At 37.9% G+C, this 18,520-nt stretch overlaps 1 protein-coding gene and 1 long non-coding RNA gene across 2 annotated transcripts in view; both read left to right on the forward strand.

Annotated features, from left to right (window-relative positions):
- LOC136610891 (uncharacterized) overlaps positions 1-18,520 on the forward strand; it is a 71,169-nt gene that overhangs the window by 36,587 nt on the left and 16,062 nt on the right. Inside the window, exon 4 of the long non-coding RNA XR_010790191.1 lies at positions 824-1,020. This is a non-coding gene — a long non-coding RNA (uncharacterized lncRNA). The remainder of the gene's footprint in view (positions 1-823; positions 1,021-18,520) is intronic.
- Positions 10,142-12,045, forward strand: SOX2 (SRY-box transcription factor 2). The gene has a single exon (XM_066601571.1). It carries the CDS (start codon positions 10,309-10,311, stop codon positions 11,245-11,247), a length of 939 nt encoding a protein of 312 aa, XP_066457668.1. The 5' UTR covers positions 10,142-10,308; the 3' UTR covers positions 11,248-12,045.

Below are 18,520 nucleotides of genomic sequence, written 5' to 3' on the forward strand. Positions count from 1 at the left end.
CAATATATAGAATTAATATGTAGACTACAGATGATAGAAAGAAAGAAAGAAAGAAAGAAAGAAAGAAAGAAAGAAAGAAAGAAAGAAAAAAAGAAAGAGAAAATATGAACATGGACATATGGATATATAAATACAGTTGAAAGAAATAGCAACTAATATATATATCCATATATATATATAGGGAAAGTGAGTTGAAATACAGGTTTGCTTAGCTGCTCTTGTGACATTTCATTTCCCATTTCTTTCCCCCATCACAGTATAATTTTGGTGGATGGAGTGAACTGTCTGGTTAATCTATTACTCTTCTATTTTTATATAACTAATAATATAAAACGTCTGCACAAAGCTTAGAAAAGATAAAAGCCATCCTGGAGGATACGGCAGGATGAGGAATCTTGGAGAATGGTTGTATTAAAATATGAAGAGATCAGCTCAAGCTTCCAATGTCTCTTTCTGGCAAAAAAAAAAAAATAATCTTTGTGAAATGCCTATTCTATGGCTCCAATAAACAGAAGCCATTACCTCACGGCTGCTTTTGTTGGCCCTATACAAGAGAGAACAAAATGGTTATTGAGGGGAGCGCTTTAGATTGTGATTGTGGGTAGTATGCACAAAGAGCACTGTTATTGTATTAAAAGAACCATCTGTAGCAGAAACAATGCCATCAAATTATCTGTGAATACCCAGTGTAAAGTATAAAGCTGCCTCTCTGGTGCAGGGTGGGGGCATGTGCAGCACTCTTACGAGAACGACAGTTTTGTGTCTGTGTTGTTGTCGGTTCATTCTTCTAAAAAACAGCTCTAAACGCTGCTTCTTGTTCCAGGCGCTGCAGAGAGCAGAGCTCAGCCGGATGCATGGACGGGCGGATGGACGGATGCGACAGCTATGTGCTCACCGCCCCGGCACCGGCTGCAGGGCTGGGGCTTCCAGGCAAACGTTTAGGGTTTCTGCACCGCACGGACTCCCCTTTATTGCTGCCAATCAAACTGCTGGGAAGACAACACCCCGAGTTGCTGCCACGTAAGTAATTGCAAGCAAACTTTGACACCCCCTCCCCCGTAGCTATTTTATTTTGGATCCAAGAGTGATCAGCATCCCGCCCATGTGCCAATCATCCGTGTAGCCGGGGCTCTAGTGGGTTCATGCAGCCTAGCTCTGGTTCAAGGTCTCTGCCTGCATGTTAACCTGTTCAGTGCTGGGGCAGTGCACACCTGTGCAAAGCTGGGGGATGATCATACAGCTGCCTGATACACCTGAATGCCGCACACCTGCTTGGACTTGTAGTTCTAAGGACAGGGGAGGTCATTGGTTGATAGTGATACCCAGACTTTATCCATGACAGACTGTTGAATAAGAAAGTGTGTAACCACCTGTGGATGTTCCAATACCAACCTGGTGTCTTCTTCCAATTACCGGGAACCAATGATAGACGTGCAGTAGGAACCTGTCTCATTCCATAGTTACATAGCACTGTTAAAAAAACACATATGTCCATCAAGTTCAACCGAGGGATGGGAGAAGATGTGCTTTGCACTAGGCAGATACAACCCTTTCCTAACATATGTAGAAGATTTATTATTAATATTAGCATTACCACCAGGCTTAACTCAACCTATAGACATTCATTATTTTAAATGGTGCAAGATTTGCCGGCATGTAGCATGTCCCATGCTATGTACACGAATCTTAGTTTTAGATATAACATAGCAACATAATATCATATAAATCTAGATGTAAAGTGCTTTAGGCTACTAATTTGTGAAGTACTATGTGTGCTCTAGGTATAGCAGATGTTAGAAATAACTAGTTATAGGGCTTATATGGTGCAGAAGACCTACTGATACAGCTATATTTGTCACTTGAATATAGTGGACTGAACTCCTATGTAACAACAGACAACACATTGTGACAACTATAGACGTCATGTATCAATAGCACCATTTGTAAATATAATTGTATATATATATATGTGTGTGTGTGTGTGTGTGTGTGTGTGTGTGTGTGTGTGTGTGTGTGTGTGTGTGTGTTTCATACATCATTTGAATCTCCAATTGCTGGAAAGTTTCTACAAGAACTCTAGGTTATCATACTTAATATTTCATGCAATGGTATACATAGAAGAGAGGGGGCCCCATAGCAAAGATAAAAATTGGCCCATTATTAAAGTGCTGGAGGTTGGCACTCAGGACAGAAGGGTCTCATATTTGTTTTCCCTTTGCATGAGCCTTAAGGCCAAATTTCCCAACCCCTTGTTTTCTGAAGAGGGGAGCCTTGCACTAATTCTAGTCACCTAATAGAAAAGGAGGTGGAACCAAACATTGCTGGGTCCCCTATTTGAATGGACCTCATAATGGTACATTGTTTTTTTTTTAATGTTGTGTGTATATATATATATATATATATATATATATATATATATATATATATATATATATATATATATATATATATATAATTTTCCGGTGCATTTATATTTAGATAACATTTGATAAACTGTAAAACTCTCAATGTGTTATGGCAGATTACAAACTTAGCTCTACTCCATCTTACAAACACAGTCAGCTCTTCTACATCCTCATGTGTTCGACTAGCGCTGTGAATGTTGTAGCCTGTTAGGTTGCTCTTTGGCGCCTCCCCTGACTACACAAGGAATTGCATGTCTCATATTTCCAAAAGACCCTGTATAGTTCTTATTGAAGCCTGAATTGATTTACACTGTAGGATTAGGGGTAACAATACTTGAATGAACAGAAAAGCCAGAAAACTCTAGTATATATTTGTCCACTTTTCAGAATTGACGATTACTCCCCTTGCTTTTGTTTGCGTGATGGAAGCGGGCTTCTGTAATGAATAGAAGAAACATGCAGCAAGATGTGTACTTGTTACTTTAGATTTTGCTTATTGAACACATGGAAAGGAATCTGTCATTTGTTTACTGCTGTCATCTAAATTCTAGTTCTATGTATGATTTTCTTGTGCAGGACTGGAGAGGAAGGTTAATGCTGAGCTGTATGATGCAGATGTGATTGGCAGGGGAGAAGGTGTCGAGGGCAGGTCATGCTGCAGTATTTACAGCCCACTGCCTGATACAGAGCCTTTGTTAGGGCTGCAAAGCTAATTTAGTGCTGATCAAAAGTGCCACATAGTTAAAGGCCTGGTAATGACTGCTAATTTCATCTCACACTTGCACATCCCCAACCGCTGTCATTAAGGACAGGCCATGGAGGTGCAGGTGAAGAGCAGCTTCTGGAAAAAGATTTTCTTAACACTCATAGACTAATCCAAATACCTAGACCCTCAGTTATATATTCTATACTGTGCCCATGGCCTTCCAATGGTTGCATACATGTAGATATGAATATGCTCCATGTATGGTACATGTATGGTATTAATCTGCATACCACAGAAAATGGCATAAGTACATGACAGTATATAGCATTTTTTTATTTCTCTCAAATAAAAATGGTTTATGTAGAAGCAGGTAAATTAATTCAGCACATATATCATAGAATACACTAGTTAGTTATGCCAAAATATTGGGCTACACATACATATATATATATATATATATATATAGTGATAGAATGTCCCCTGCATGGGAACAATGGGGGCTGCTGTTGAACATTTCCCTTTACTGGCCGCCAGCACTGAAATGCTCCTGCCTAATGCTGCTGCTGCATAATGAATGCCCGCTCCCCTTCACCCCCCTCCCTCCTGTCACTGAGAAAAGTTTTTTGATGGGTAACCCCCTGCACTCAGGACCACAACAGCTACCAGCTTTCTTTTTTTTATTTAGCATATATAGATAGATAGATATGAGATAGATAGATAGATATGAAATAGATAGATAAATAGATAGATAGATAGATAGATAGATAGATAGATAGATAGATAGATAGATAGATAGATAGACAGGCAGAAATATTTAAGGGGAGCATATACAGCAGGTATAGCCTGTCCTATTGGCATTGCACAGTCCTATCCTATGAGAGATGTTGGCGATGCATTGGGAAATTGAATGATTATATTCATTGTATATATGATATATTGCTTATATGATACATTTTCCATCCACCCTCTTTTTCCTGATGTAATTGTGTAATTTTCTCATGGAAGGTGATTGATACGCAAACCACAGAATATTTTAAATGGTCACCATTGCTGAATGTAAGAGACCTGCATTATATTTTAGAAGTGTCATTTAATTTCTTTTTACAGTCTTCAAAGTACGTTAGCTCTGCATTTTTATAGATGGGTAAAACTGATGAAAAAAACAACAAAAAAACCCTTTTTGAGTCCTTTATGTTTTTCATGTGTGTGGAGTAAAGAGCTGTAGAAGACCCCGCTAAGACTGTGTGATATATCCTTAGCAAGTGATTGAGGATGTGTCAGATGTGAGGCTGTGCTGAGCACGTTGTCTTGGGCCCCCCCTGTTGGACACAGTGGGAGCTGCACAGTGCCAGTCCTGATCCTCAGCTCTAGTATTTGCCTTGTGTCATTTTCATTATAGAACTTTTTTTCCTCTGACAGAAGCAGGAAAGCTGTGTGTGTGTAGAATATACTAAATCCTAAATGAGGAAAAGGTCTGGCGCTGTGAGGGATGAGTACCAGGCATCTACTTTTATGTCAGGCCTTTATTCATCATTACTGTCTATTATGTCTATGAGGAGATCTATCAGCATTATTCAATAACTGTAGATTTCATATGAAATTTTGTATTTCTAATTCACTACAACCACCTTAATCTCCCTACTTGTCAATAGTGCAGAATTAACTGCATTATCTATCTATCTAGCTATCCACTTCAAATCTTTAACTATTCCTTATTCTCTCTCACACACACACACACACATATATATATATATATATGTTTCTAAAACAGTGACTTTTTCTACAATGTGCTCCTCAAACCCAGATATTTTAACCACAAACCCCCAGAAATAATTCAGTATACCCTCGAATAGATCTCATGTGCCCTGTGCCTATTATGGTCTCCCTCTGCATTATGTCTTTACTGTATCTAATAGGGAGCGAAATGTATTACTCCATGACTTTTCCATAATAATGTACCTGTCTCATATTATTTTGTGCGGTATTACGAAACCTAGCACATCATGCAGCCATGGCACAGCAATAGTAAATAGACAATATTAGCCATATGATTACTTATTTACTGGGATATTATCATTAATACCATCATCATCATATAAAAGCTGCAAAATCTAGGACATGTATTCTGAATAATGGTTATACAGAAGCTCATATATGGAAATGCAATACTTTATTTTTATTAAGAAGTCATTCTACCTTCATGAAAGATACTAAAGGATTATCAGCCCATTATATTGACATTAAATGTTGCGTGATGCAGCGTCAAATTGGTTACAAATGTAAATATCATTACCGTCTGTCCTCTATCAGAGCTATGGATTTAACAGGGCAATTGAATATAACTGTAAAGTTGAAAATTCTTTTGAGAAAGTAAGTGCAGGTCTTCTATTATTTTCACATTTTTTAATTGTTTTATGATAAGGTATTAGAGAATGTTGACTGAGTACAGACTGATGATCTGCTGTTATGCCTGTGTATGCCTGGCCTGAGGATGGGGTAAGGTGGCTGCTGGATGCACTGTGAATTCCACTGCTTGTCAAGAGTCCTTGAAGGAAATGATTGGATAAATGTGGCTGTGGATGAGGCACCTTTATTGCCCTGTACCTAGAATGCCACTTCTCACAATTACAATTGCTACGCTTCGTGATCGGCCATGAACAAAGCCGAGGCCCAGTCCTTCCAGATAATCAATAAGAAATTTCAAGGATGCTCTTGTGCTACTGGGTAATTGTTCTGGAGTAGGATGAAAAATAAAATCTCATTGACCAGGTATTTCTGGGAACAAACACACTTTCCATTACATTACTAGCAAGTGTGTGTATAAAGCTTCTCTATTTTATATATATTTCCTAATATAATATTTTATATCCAATGTAACTATATAATATCAAACTCATGTAAAAGTTAGTAAATAGTTGATGCAATCAAAGCGTATGTTCTACATATATGTTGTCTTTATATAAACAAATGTATCTATATATTGTTATTTATAGTCTGTGTTTTATACGGTATTTATAAGGCCTCTGTTTCCAGCAGGTGTAAAGCCTCAGGTTAACCTACATAATAGATTTGCATCAGCAATGAAAACTTTTATCTGCCATAGTCACTAAATAAATTATATGTAGCAATTTTTAATAAAAATGATTCCAAATTTATAATTCAATTAGAACTTTTCTTCTAATTATTTACTATATAATATTTGATGTGAAGACTAGATCGCTGTAAATTGAATTAGGTTAAAATCACTTGAAACTTGAAATCTTTTTTCTTTCTTCGTCATTGGGACATTAATTGTAAATTTGTATCAAGGATCTCGAATGAAAAGAATAGATTAACAGAGGCTTCATTAGGAATTTGTAGATGCATATATTGCTTTTTAAATAATGAAACTTTATACATGTGCAGTAATTATTCTGCTTTTGCATTATTTTTAGTAGTAGAAGTATTAATTATATAAGGGTTTAATATAATAGATCTATACTAGCCTTTGGTTATAGATTCTATCATAGATTGGCAAGTATTCAAAGCAATAGTACAATCTGTATACTATTGTGGAAAAGTCACAGCATAAGTCATCATGTAAAAACATGTAAAACCACTTGGCCAATAATGTTTTATAAGCTAAGAGGGCAACTATAGACAATCTAATTGCATTGGACTAATATGCAAGGAGATTAGCTTTGTATAATCTAGAGCAAGCGTGTGTGTATTTGTACTGTTCTGTTTTAGCATAATACATATCTAAATAAAATACTTTATGTTGCATGTAACCATATAACTTATAAGTTATGGCTAGTATGCATTTAATGCAAATAGATTATGTGATGAAATTGGACTTTTAACACACATAGAGTCCTTATCAATATAATAATTGTGCATGAACTGATGTCTGCGAACTTTGTTCTTTGTTACTATATGATATATATAGTAACAAAGAATATATATATACATATATATATATATATATATATATATATATAAAAGAATATATATATATATATATATATATGCGTATATATATTTCCAACAGGTGTAAAGCCTTAGATTTGATCACCTAATCGATTTGCATCAATAGTGCAAACTTTTATCTGTTGTAGTCAGTCAGCCTTGAGTAGCAGGGCATTAATTATTTCAGAGGGAGATAAAACTCTCATAGCTCAATTGGACCTTTTCAGATTTGTAATTAGAAAATAAAATGAGGCAGCTCTTCTTCTTTTCCTTCCTCCTCCTCCTCCTCTTCGCCAGGGTCTGTGAGTGCTTTCCCCCAATACTGGTGGTCGTCAGGCTGCACTAATTAGCAATGCTGAGAAATTCCTGTTAACAAGGACATTCTCCCAGTGCCCCTGCTCCCCTGCAGTTCTTCATTTCCATAAGAAGATTAGGAGGAGTGCAGGGAACACACTCACATGCAGATGGAGCCATATAATAGCACAATGCTTGGCCGCCTCTCCCCTCATTACTGCAACCTAAACCCCTAGTTCCCTGTACTTTCTTTACAAACACCTTACTATTGGAATATTAAGGCGGTAAACTTAACTTAGGCCCAGACCAATGTCACTTATATTTTTAATAAATAAACAAAGTAAGATAAGCAAATAAAAACAATCAGTAAAGGAAAATTCTTAATTTCAATTATCTGTTTTCTTATATGAATTATTATTCTTACTGAGAATTTCTTCATAATACTATATATGCTTTCTACTTGTTTTCATAATAAAATAAAATAAAAAATAGATAGATGGCGGTAAAGTTAATAGAGGGTAAGTGGAAATTATTAGATGTTTTGACTGCTTTTTAAACATTAATTTTAAATATATATATATATATATTTATATGTATTACATGTATATGTATAATATAATATATATATATATATATATATATATATATATATGTATTTTAGCACTCCCTCTTATATATATATATGAGAGGGAGTGCTAAAATACATAATTCACTTAGTAGTAGTGGTATTGGGATTATCCAACCATAGTTTGTATAAAGGCTTTCATTTGATAGTCTTCACACTATCCTAGTATATTTTGTTATACTCTTACACTTTTATAGTTGGCAATTATTTACAAGTGATCTCTTACTTATATTTGGCATTATTTCATTAAAACAGTCTGAGGACATTACATAATGCCTACATTGCTGGAAATCTATCTAATAGGATGAAACTGCCACAGTATATACCACTATATAATAACATTAATTCCTTTAAACCACTGTAACACCATGTGAAAACACTTGGACTGGTAAAGGTTTTTGAGTTAAAATAGGAAGACTATTAACTAAAGATTATCTACTTTTACTGGACTGATGTGCAACAGCAGAAGTGTTGTGTAATCCCATGGCTGGCCATTAGACGGAGCTCTTACGCCATCAGTGTCTAGAGGACTTTTTCAAAGAACCTGTTTCTTTTAAATCCAATGAATAGCCACTCTAATATCAATTGGAAGAAGATCAGAAAATCTCTAGTGTGATGTTCAAACTTATTCTGGCCATTTTCAAGCTGCAAACTGTGGGGTTTTGAATAGGATAAACATTGTTAGATTTGAGCTACGCTGCAAGGTCGTTTATTACAATATAGTTAAATGGCCTGTTATTGAATTAAATGAAATGAGTAGATAAATAGATAGATATGAGATAGATAGATAGATAGATAGATAGATAGATAGATAGATAGAAAGATAGATATGAGATAGATAGATAGAAAGATATATAGATAGATAGATTTCATTAAGAATAACATTACATAATATTAATCTTTAATTAATGATCCATAAAATTGGATGGCAGATTGGCAATGCCATGGATATGTATTATTAGGTACATGATAGATAGATAGATAGATAGATAGATAGATAGATAGATAGATAGATAGATAGATAGATACATCATTATGTAATATAGCATCTGCTATGTTTCTAATTAATATACTTTAGAATTTTATGTTACACTTGATTCTATTATTATATACATATTAACTGTAAGTACACCTGGCAATCAGCTAGACGCACGCTCATTTAAAGAGACACTTATTGTGCCCAATATTTATTTGGCCTTGTACGTATTATTGTAGATACAGAGGAATGGAGTAATCCTAGCTGGCTCTTTGTTCAGCATTATGTCCTTGCAACAACAGAAACAAAACTACCTATTTGTAAGGCCATGCTGCCATTTCTCCTGGTATTGATGTATCCCCCAATTGAAATCTTTCTATAGTGACAATAGGGGGAAGCAGCTTCTGAAATTACACCCTGTCTTCCCCCAATTCCGCAGCTACTTCCCAATCCTCTGGGCCTCTCAGTTTTTCCACCTCTGTCGCACGGTATTTTCCAGCATCAATCCTTATGGGAAAGTAATAGATTGTATATTCTAAATGGACTTGCATGATGTGGATTATACTTTTTTTTTTTTAATCAGCCACGGTGGCTTCTTAGCAGAATTAAGAATTATTCGGTTGCTATGGCGAAGGGCTTTTTTCCCCCCTTTTCTGTTTGTATAGAAAGAGATTGCGTGGTGGACTGCTGCTGGGGGCATTGAGGGGGGAGGGCAAGCCTGAGAGCAAGTGCATGCCAAGAATGAGCAGACACCTGCGAATAACACAGGCCCTGATCAGGACACAAATTGTGTGGATTAGGGGCAGAGATGAGCTGTTATGGCACTACTGTACGGCAGAGCACATTCCAGGACTGGCCGGTGTGAGAGCTCATGTGAGTACATGGCTTTGTGTCCTTGTATATATGTGTGCAGCGTACTATTACATGCGGGAAGAAGTTTGCAGCACCCTGTCCCCCCCCACTTCCTCTCCTGTGTGTGACCTGTTGCTGCTGCTGCTGGGAAGACAGGAGGCGTGGCGGGGGCGTGACCGGCCGGGTAATGTAATAGGCTCCCCTCCCAGTGCAAAGCGGTCTGCCGCTCGCTGCTGGCCACGCCCCTTCGTGCAACTCTAGCGCTGTGATTGGCCGCCCGGAGGCCATTTATTCGCTGACAGCCCCGTCACATGGACGCTTGTCTATTAACTTGTTTCAAAAAAGTAGCAGCACTTGTCAAAGGCGCAGGATGAAAACTAGTTTCCTGCTTTAGTGAGAGCAGGAGGCACCGAGCAGCGGGCACAGTGCACCATAGCAGCACTACTAGCACTACTACTCCTAGCATACCTGGCACACACTATTCTTCCTGGCTGGGCAGAGAATGTACAACATGATGGAGACCGAGCTGAAGCCCCCCGCCCCCCAGCAGACTTCTGGGGGCACCGGCAACTCCAACTCTGCGGCCAACAACCAGAAGAACAGCCCGGACCGGGTGAAGAGACCCATGAACGCCTTCATGGTGTGGTCCAGGGGGCAGAGGAGGAAGATGGCACAGGAGAACCCCAAGATGCACAACTCTGAGATCAGCAAGAGGCTGGGGGCCGAGTGGAAGCTGCTCTCCGAGGCGGAGAAGAGACCCTTCATAGACGAGGCCAAGAGGCTGCGAGCCCTGCACATGAAGGAGCACCCCGACTACAAGTACAGGCCCAGGAGGAAAACCAAAACCCTCATGAAGAAGGATAAGTACACCCTGCCAGGGGGCTTGCTGGCACCTGGGGCAAACTCCATGGGCTCTGGGGTCGGGGCCAGCCTGAGCGCTGGGGTCAACCAGAGGATGGACAGTTATGCCCACATGAACGGCTGGACCAACGGCGGCTATGGCATGATGCAAGAGCAGCTCGGCTACCCGCAGCACCCGGGGCTCAATGCCCACAACGCGGCTCAGATGCAGCCCATGCACCGCTACGATGTCAGTGCCCTCCAGTACAACTCCATGACCAGCTCCCAGACCTACATGAACGGCTCCCCCACCTACAGCATGTCCTACTCCCAGCAAGGGGCCCCTGGCATGACCCTGGGCTCTATGGGTTCCGTGGTAAAGTCTGAGTCCAGCTCCAGCCCGCCTGTAGTGACTTCTTCTTCCCACTCCAGGGCACCATGCCAGGCAGGTGACCTCCGGGACATGATCAGCATGTACCTACCTGGTGCAGAGGTGCCAGAGCCATCTGCCCAAAGCAGACTGCATATGTCCCAGCATTACCAGAGTGCATCAGTACCGGGCACAGCCATCAATGGCACGCTGCCTCTATCACACATGTGAGGAGGACTAAAGCAGAAACTTTTATTTTAGTAGAGTTTGGACTTTTTTTTCTCTTTTTTTGGACTATTTTTGTACAGAGGAAAAACATGGGGGGGTTGAAAAAAACAAACATAAAAAAGCAAAACAAAAGAACTTGTAAAAAAAAGGAGATTACAAAAGTTCTAGGTAGGAATTGCTCAGAGAGTTGCAGAGAGTTGGCAGAAAATGTCCCAATACTATTTAGAGCTAGCGATGAAATGTTTTATGATTCGCAAGGACCTTTTGTACAGTATTTATCAGATGGCACCCCAATGCCCACTGTTTAGAAGCTGCGACTTTGCCAATCTTTTTACTACACTTGTAGGTCAATGCAGCTTGCAAGGCATGAGCTGCAGAGGGGAACACTGTTTTTTTTTTCTTTCCAATTTGGACATTTTATTCGTTTAGATAAAATTGTATAAAATAAACCCAGGACCTGTAATAATAACACTTGATAAAAAAAAAGGGCACAACAAAGTGGAAGATTATTTTTTTCTACTCTCATTGACTTGTTAATTTATACAGTATCAGGCTCTTCTCTTATCCTGCACCAGAAACTACTGTGTTTGACATCTTTTCTTATGGTTTGTAATATTTCTGTAAATTTATTGTGCTGATATTTTAAGTTTTTTTTGGCTCTCATTTTCAGTAAGTAGATGTATTTTAAAAGAAAGACTCGGCTCGGTTAGCCAGTCCTTGTATATATATAAATATATGAACTAATCCCACCCTTATAACAGCGACATTTCCAACTTAAGTTTTTACTCCATTCTGCAGTTTGAGATAAATAAATTTTTGAAATATGGAATCTGACATGACGTTGAGTCTTTGATTTCTTTTGTATCTATTAATTGAATGCAGCATTAATTGGTTGCAGACTAGCTGTATATTGAATGGTGACGTTATAATAATCCTTAATTCTTATGTGAATGTCTTAGCCCTGATCAGTGGGGAGGACAGGGAGCCAGAATAATGGGACATCTATCTCCACACAAGGTAAATGTTGCTTTGACATTTGGTGATAAAGTGGATCACTGTAATCCATCCGTCAGCTTCAGCTTCTACAAAACTTCTCTGTATTGCAAACAAATTGCGCCTATTACAGCTGTTTTAATCCTGTCTCTATAAATTGCCAGCGGGCTCCAACACTGGATATTATCTCCAGCTACTAACAAGCCATAAAAGAAGCTTTTCTTCGGCCACACTATACAGAAGAGGTCCTCCAGCTATAATGAGGTAGAGTTCTACTTAATGCTGCTGCTACTGATATGTGATGTGTGTACAGTGCCAGCAATTCATTGGTATAGACAGTATTAATTATGGGCTGCTCGTTTGTTATCATAGAGAGATAGGGATAAGAAATAGTCCATATTTTTAAGCAGCTGTCAGATGACTTTTCTGTACGGTGATGGTCATGCAAATCCTGAGCGCTGCAGCTTTCTAATAAGTAAGAGGTTAAATTAGCTTTGTGAACTTTTGCACGTTAATAGTGCACATCAGCTATTGTATAATCACCTATTTACATTTAGAATCTATATGTACATGTACGGCAGTATAAATCACCTATTTACGCTATTGTATATGATAATTAGGTTTGCATTCAGGCCCCGGCCGCATGTTATAATATATGTAATATTTCCCGAGTCTTTTCTCAGGCAGAGATGCCTAGATAGTCGATTGTTGGTACATTACTTAAAGCGCCTATTTTTTAAGTCTGGAAATTTCAAAATGGCGCATAAATATTAAGACACGGGTATTTTTGGAAATTTGAACACTTGCACTTTTTTCTTATTGTGCCATTTATTGGGTCATAACAAGACAAATTCTAATTGTATTTTAATATGTGAATGCGATATACAGTATTTATTCTGCAATTATTATGTAGTGAACCACTTAATATTATTGATCTTATATGAGTATATATTTATCAGGGCCCTGTATGCCGCATTTGGAGAGGCTCCCAGGAATGTGTCTATAATATTGCAATGATTATATTAATTTGAAAATAGATTAAATATAGTTATGTATATCGTATTCATTGCGTCTATTGTCGCATTTTCTATAGAGTAGCCTCACACCTCGGTTTAGTGCCTTACTACTAGCTTGTACACCTGGTTTAGAGTGATGTCTTTCGTTTGAGAGTAATGGCTCCTAAATCAAAGTAATGTCTCCTGGATGAGAGTAATGACTGTCTAGCCATACATTCTTGATTTAGAGTAATATCTCATAGATCAGTTAGCTAATCTTTTATACTTGGTTTAAAGTAGTGTCTCCTAAATCACAGTAATGCCTCTAGAATGTCTTCTAGATGAGTGTCTTTCTAATCTTCTGTATTTGGTATATAGTAATTAGGGTGTTATCGCTCTAGTCCTACATGTTTGGTCTACAGTAATGTTTCCCAAATTAATGTTTAGTGGTACATAGCTATAGTTTTTAGTTATAATGTTTGCTAGGTCAGAGGAATATTTCTCTAGCAATATATTTCATACATTCATGCTCCTTTAGTTTTACATGCCTGTCTTGAAGTAGTAATGTCTCTATTAAGTCTTATATACTTGATCTAACGTAGTCTCTCCCTTGTCACACCTGATTTAATGTCTCTAAGGATAGAATATTGTCCAAGGTCTGTACAGCAGAGAAAACTATTTTAATAGGCTGAACTGGATTGACATGTGTCTTTTGTCATACTATGTTAGTTAGTTTGCATACCTTGTCTACAGAAATGTCCCCTCAGTACATTAGTCTGTAGTCTTATATACTTGCTTCATTGTCTCCTAGGTTAGAGTTTGTCTCTAGTATTCATATCTGGTTTAGAGTCACATCTCCTTGGTTAGAAAATTGTTTATGGTGTGTACAATAGGTTTAATGTCTCCTAGGTGAGAAAACTGTTTCTAGTCTTCATAGCATTTCTACAAAAATCTCCCATCAGTTCATGTCTCAATCTCCTCTAACCTAAAAGACATTGAATCAAATATGTAGTCTTACATACTTGCTTCAATGTCTCCTAGGTTAGAGGTTTGTCTCTAGTATTCATACCTGGTTTAGAGTCTCATCTCCTGTATTAGACTAAGGGCTTGCTAGCCCTTCATTCTTGGTTCAATGCATTTACATTAATGCATTCCTAGCCATTAATACTACATAGGTGTGCAAAAAAATTGCATCACATGCTCCATTTAATGTTTGATACTGAAAACAATAAGTAAGCTGCATAAAACTCGTGTGAACTTTAAATATTTTTGTAATTAAATTCAAATTAAATAACATTTATTATTATTATTTACAACAGTTCGCGGGGGTTTTATGCAACTTGCTTACTGTTTTCAGTACCAAACAACGAATGGAGCATGTGATACATTTTTTTGCGCACCTCTGTATAGCCTAAGGTATCTTAAAGTTAATGCCTCTATAGTGACAGACACCGTTTATTGGCTTTAGATCCCTGCCCCCTAGTTTGGAGTAATGAATTTTGTACTAATAGAGTGATTCGTTCTCTTCAACCACTTGCTAATATAATACCCAATACAAATAAATAACCGAAAAACAATATTGATGCCCTTTTTAAGCCTTTTTCATATAAGTCTACTGTCTCTCTGTCTGTAGGGTGTCCATATACTAGAGTAATGTCTCTGTAGTTAGTAATGTCTCTCTAGTAGAATCAATGTCGCCTATAGTAATATGTAGATAAATGTCTCCCTGCTCTCATATCTCTGCTTTAGGGTAATGTCTCTCCAGCCTTCAATAATGTTTCGATGATTCGACTGATGAGATTAAAGTTTCCCATGTGATTGCATTAAACAGCCTGGTAAAGTATTTTGTAGAACAGGGCAGTAGATTAGCAGCATCCTTGGCAAGGCAGCCTCACTGTTCATACAGGCAGTCTCAGGGGAGCGCAGCTCACATTAACCGCTAAATGAATATTTGACAAGGGCTCACTCGGAGGCTTTATTACTACAAACGCGTCCCTACTGGACTTTCAGGGGGTCAGAGGCCACCGGTGCAATTAATTATTTATCCCGCTTGTTCCTGAGCGGCTATAGACAGTAGCCGGGGCTCTCTAGAGATCTGGGGGATCTCACCGACAAATAGATTATAATGTAGAGCAATTGAGCTGAGTGCAGAAAAGGAGATGCCATACTTCATTTTAACCTGATCATAATGAGGATAGATAGATAGATAGATAGATAGATAGATAGATAGATAGATAGATAGATAGATAAGGAATCGCAAAACTCCAATGGTGCTGGTGGATTCTTACTTGAAGTAAATGGATTTATAACATATAATGATTTTTATGATATAAAAACATACATCTATAAAGATAGAAAAATGTAATTTTAAAAAATTCGTTACAGTTAACTTTGGTGAACTTTTAAAGCAATGACCAGTTTTCTTTCCCACATAAGTAATAAGCCCTAACGCTGCAGGCTACATATGGCCTTGGATCAGGAGCAGTTCTTCCACCATGTAGTTCTTCTAGCTACCATCACTCCCTGCCCTTCAGCTAACTGTCCACACATCGCACTATGATCACTTTCTATTTCCCATTTTGCAATGTAAATGAGTTGCGTGTTGACAAATTATTGGGGCTTTTGAGCAGGGAAACCTCCATTCTTGTGAGATAATGGCTGTACAATAGGAGTTGCTGTGGTATTCTCACTATATGTAAGGGCTCAGAGTAAACAAACAGTGCCACTCTGCATTCTATACTGCCCTGTGTGTATAGTGCAGCTACAGTATACGCATGGATGTATTTGTGTATACCAGATAAAGCCTACACCTTATCATTGTATTCTTATTATGTCATTATGGGGTATTACCATTTATATAGAAGCCGATGACGAATATATCGATTATTAGCAACTGTCCTAGAGGGAACTGATTTAAGATACTTTTAATTATAGGGAGAAGTGAATTAGTACAAGAGGATTATCAGGCGTCTGAATTGGAAATGCAGCGATATCTCAGGCTAGTTGTTGGTGTAGACCTAGAGGACCGTCTACTGATTCTAACACTAGATCGAATGTTTTTTTCTTACATTTTTTTAAATCTAACTAGTGCCAAGATTAAAGCAAAGTTTAAGAATCCTAAAAGTATGTAGAATTAGGAGCAGTTTAGTGACGTCACGACCCCATTCGGGGCTTGGAGTTTCCCACACTGGAAACGGTTGGAGTGTGCAGAAAACTCCAGGGATCTGTGGACGGCTGCGCCACTATTATTTGTCACAAAAACGTAAAGAAATGGATTACGATCAATCTTATTCATCTATATCGCGTGCAAACTTTACGGATGCCTTTTATGTTTGATGGGAAAACTGATGCAAAGTGCTGGGGTTTTATCAGCAGTTCAGTTTGGTTTGTGCAAAAAGTCTAGGAGCAGATTTTTAGCATTTTAAAACTGGAACGGATACATAAAAATTACATTTGCAGCTTTTGCTTTTGGTTTCTAGTGTCGGGTTTGTACATAAATTTAGCAAAAAACAAAACAAACAAAATCAAGTAGTATAAATTCCATTCATTACTATCAGATACAATCAGAAGTGTCTAGTTTGCATTTATTTGTATCAATTCAATAAAAACATTGGTGAAGCTGATGAGAGCTGACATCTGTTTATGCATGGGTTTAGATCACTTGCAGAAAATACAAAAAGAAAAAGGTGAAAGTGCGAGCTGCCCCGGGCCTGTAAAGATGCTTCATCTTCTGAAAGGTCACCTCACTAGCATTTTTTTTAAATCAAATGTATTTATATAGAGAAGTGCTCAGCTGACACATTGCTGCATTTTTTGCATCATTTGTCTAATTTGTTCTTCATTGACTTCAGTGTCAAGAAATGAATGGGAAAGAAATTGTGCTTATGAAAAAAATGTGCTAACATTTTTTGCAGTAGGTCTTTTGATTACTGAACTTTTTGGCAATAGTTTGTTCTATAGAGATAGACTGGATTCTCATGATCAGTTATTTTCACAAAAATGAGAGTGCAGATGAGACCTAAGCTTATACATACTATAGTGAATGGAAAAGGGATTCAAATACAAAAAAAATGCATTTATGCAATCCCTCCCACAAAAAAACAGTCTAAAAAAACACTAGCTAATCCATTCTTTCTGACTACATACATTAAATGTATATTGACCCAATGGTGGATCAGCCAACCATATACCCTGTATGAGGGCCTCCTAACTTTATTCTAGTGGCAGATGTTAGGGGAGATAAGGATTGCACAGTTGGATTTCAGCTTGCCTGATCTTTTTGTTCTTGGGTGTCTAGCAGAGGCTTTCTCCACTTTTCCATTCAGGCCCAGCACCTATGTATTTGGGGGTGTGGGGGGGGGGGGGGGAGATAGCTGTCGTAGTAGTGGCGTTCGCTGACAGCTATCTAATGTCAATAGTCATCTTTAGGGCCTTAGGGCGATCCACACTTTGATGTCCATACTTTTATTTCTTCTGTGGCTGATTGGATAGCTAATGGCTAAAGCCATATGGATTTTGATCAGTATTTTGGATCTGCTTTTATTTCCAGAAACCAAATTTTGTATACAAAGGAGATCCAGAATGAATTGATTTAAACTAATATATTTCTGCGCTCCGTAGAAATGATGCTATTAATCAAAAGATCCCTTCTTTTATGACAACAACTCTGATGTGAATGTGCCTCATTTTTTATGTGCAGGAAGAATTTTCTTTCTTGCATCAGTTGTCTAATCTTTACCTTCTTTAATTTAATGCAAAAACAGGAAAAGGAACACTACTTTTAAGGAAAACAAGTTTTTCGTTATGTTTTATTGAACATTGAAGACAGTGGAGTACTGATAGGACAACTGATGTATTTTAGTACATCAGTTGTCCAATAGCTTCTGCAGATAAAATCATAGACACCTCCATACTTGTGCGTTTCTGTATGTTTTGGGGTAGACAGCTGCTCATGACATAACCTATTAATTTATTTGGCACAACCTGCTATTAAAGTGAATATATTTGCAGGAATTAAAATGTACTGCTTAAAACTTAGTCTGGACTCATCTTTGGGGTCTTTTCACACAGAAGTGTCCGCAGAACGTAGGGCAGATGCGCAGTTTGTTAGTGGAGATTTTGTTGCGTTTCTAACTGCAGAATACGTTCCGCTGAACATCTTGCAGAAATTATTGCATTTTTTTTACTGAAGACTTTAATTGCGCAATTACATTAATGTTAGAAATCTGCAATAACAATTTCACAAGATATCCCTAATTCTGCAGGAGAAATCTTTTCCACTGCGGAAT

This window comes from Eleutherodactylus coqui, chromosome 1, assembly GCF_035609145.1.
Source record: "Eleutherodactylus coqui strain aEleCoq1 chromosome 1, aEleCoq1.hap1, whole genome shotgun sequence".
Classification (NCBI taxonomy): domain Eukaryota; kingdom Metazoa; phylum Chordata; class Amphibia; order Anura; family Eleutherodactylidae; genus Eleutherodactylus; species Eleutherodactylus coqui.

Coding starts and splice junctions, on each gene's coding strand:
- SOX2 (XM_066601571.1), top strand. CDS start 10,309: ATGTACAACATGATGGAGACCGAGCTGAAGCCCCCCGCCCCCCAGCAG.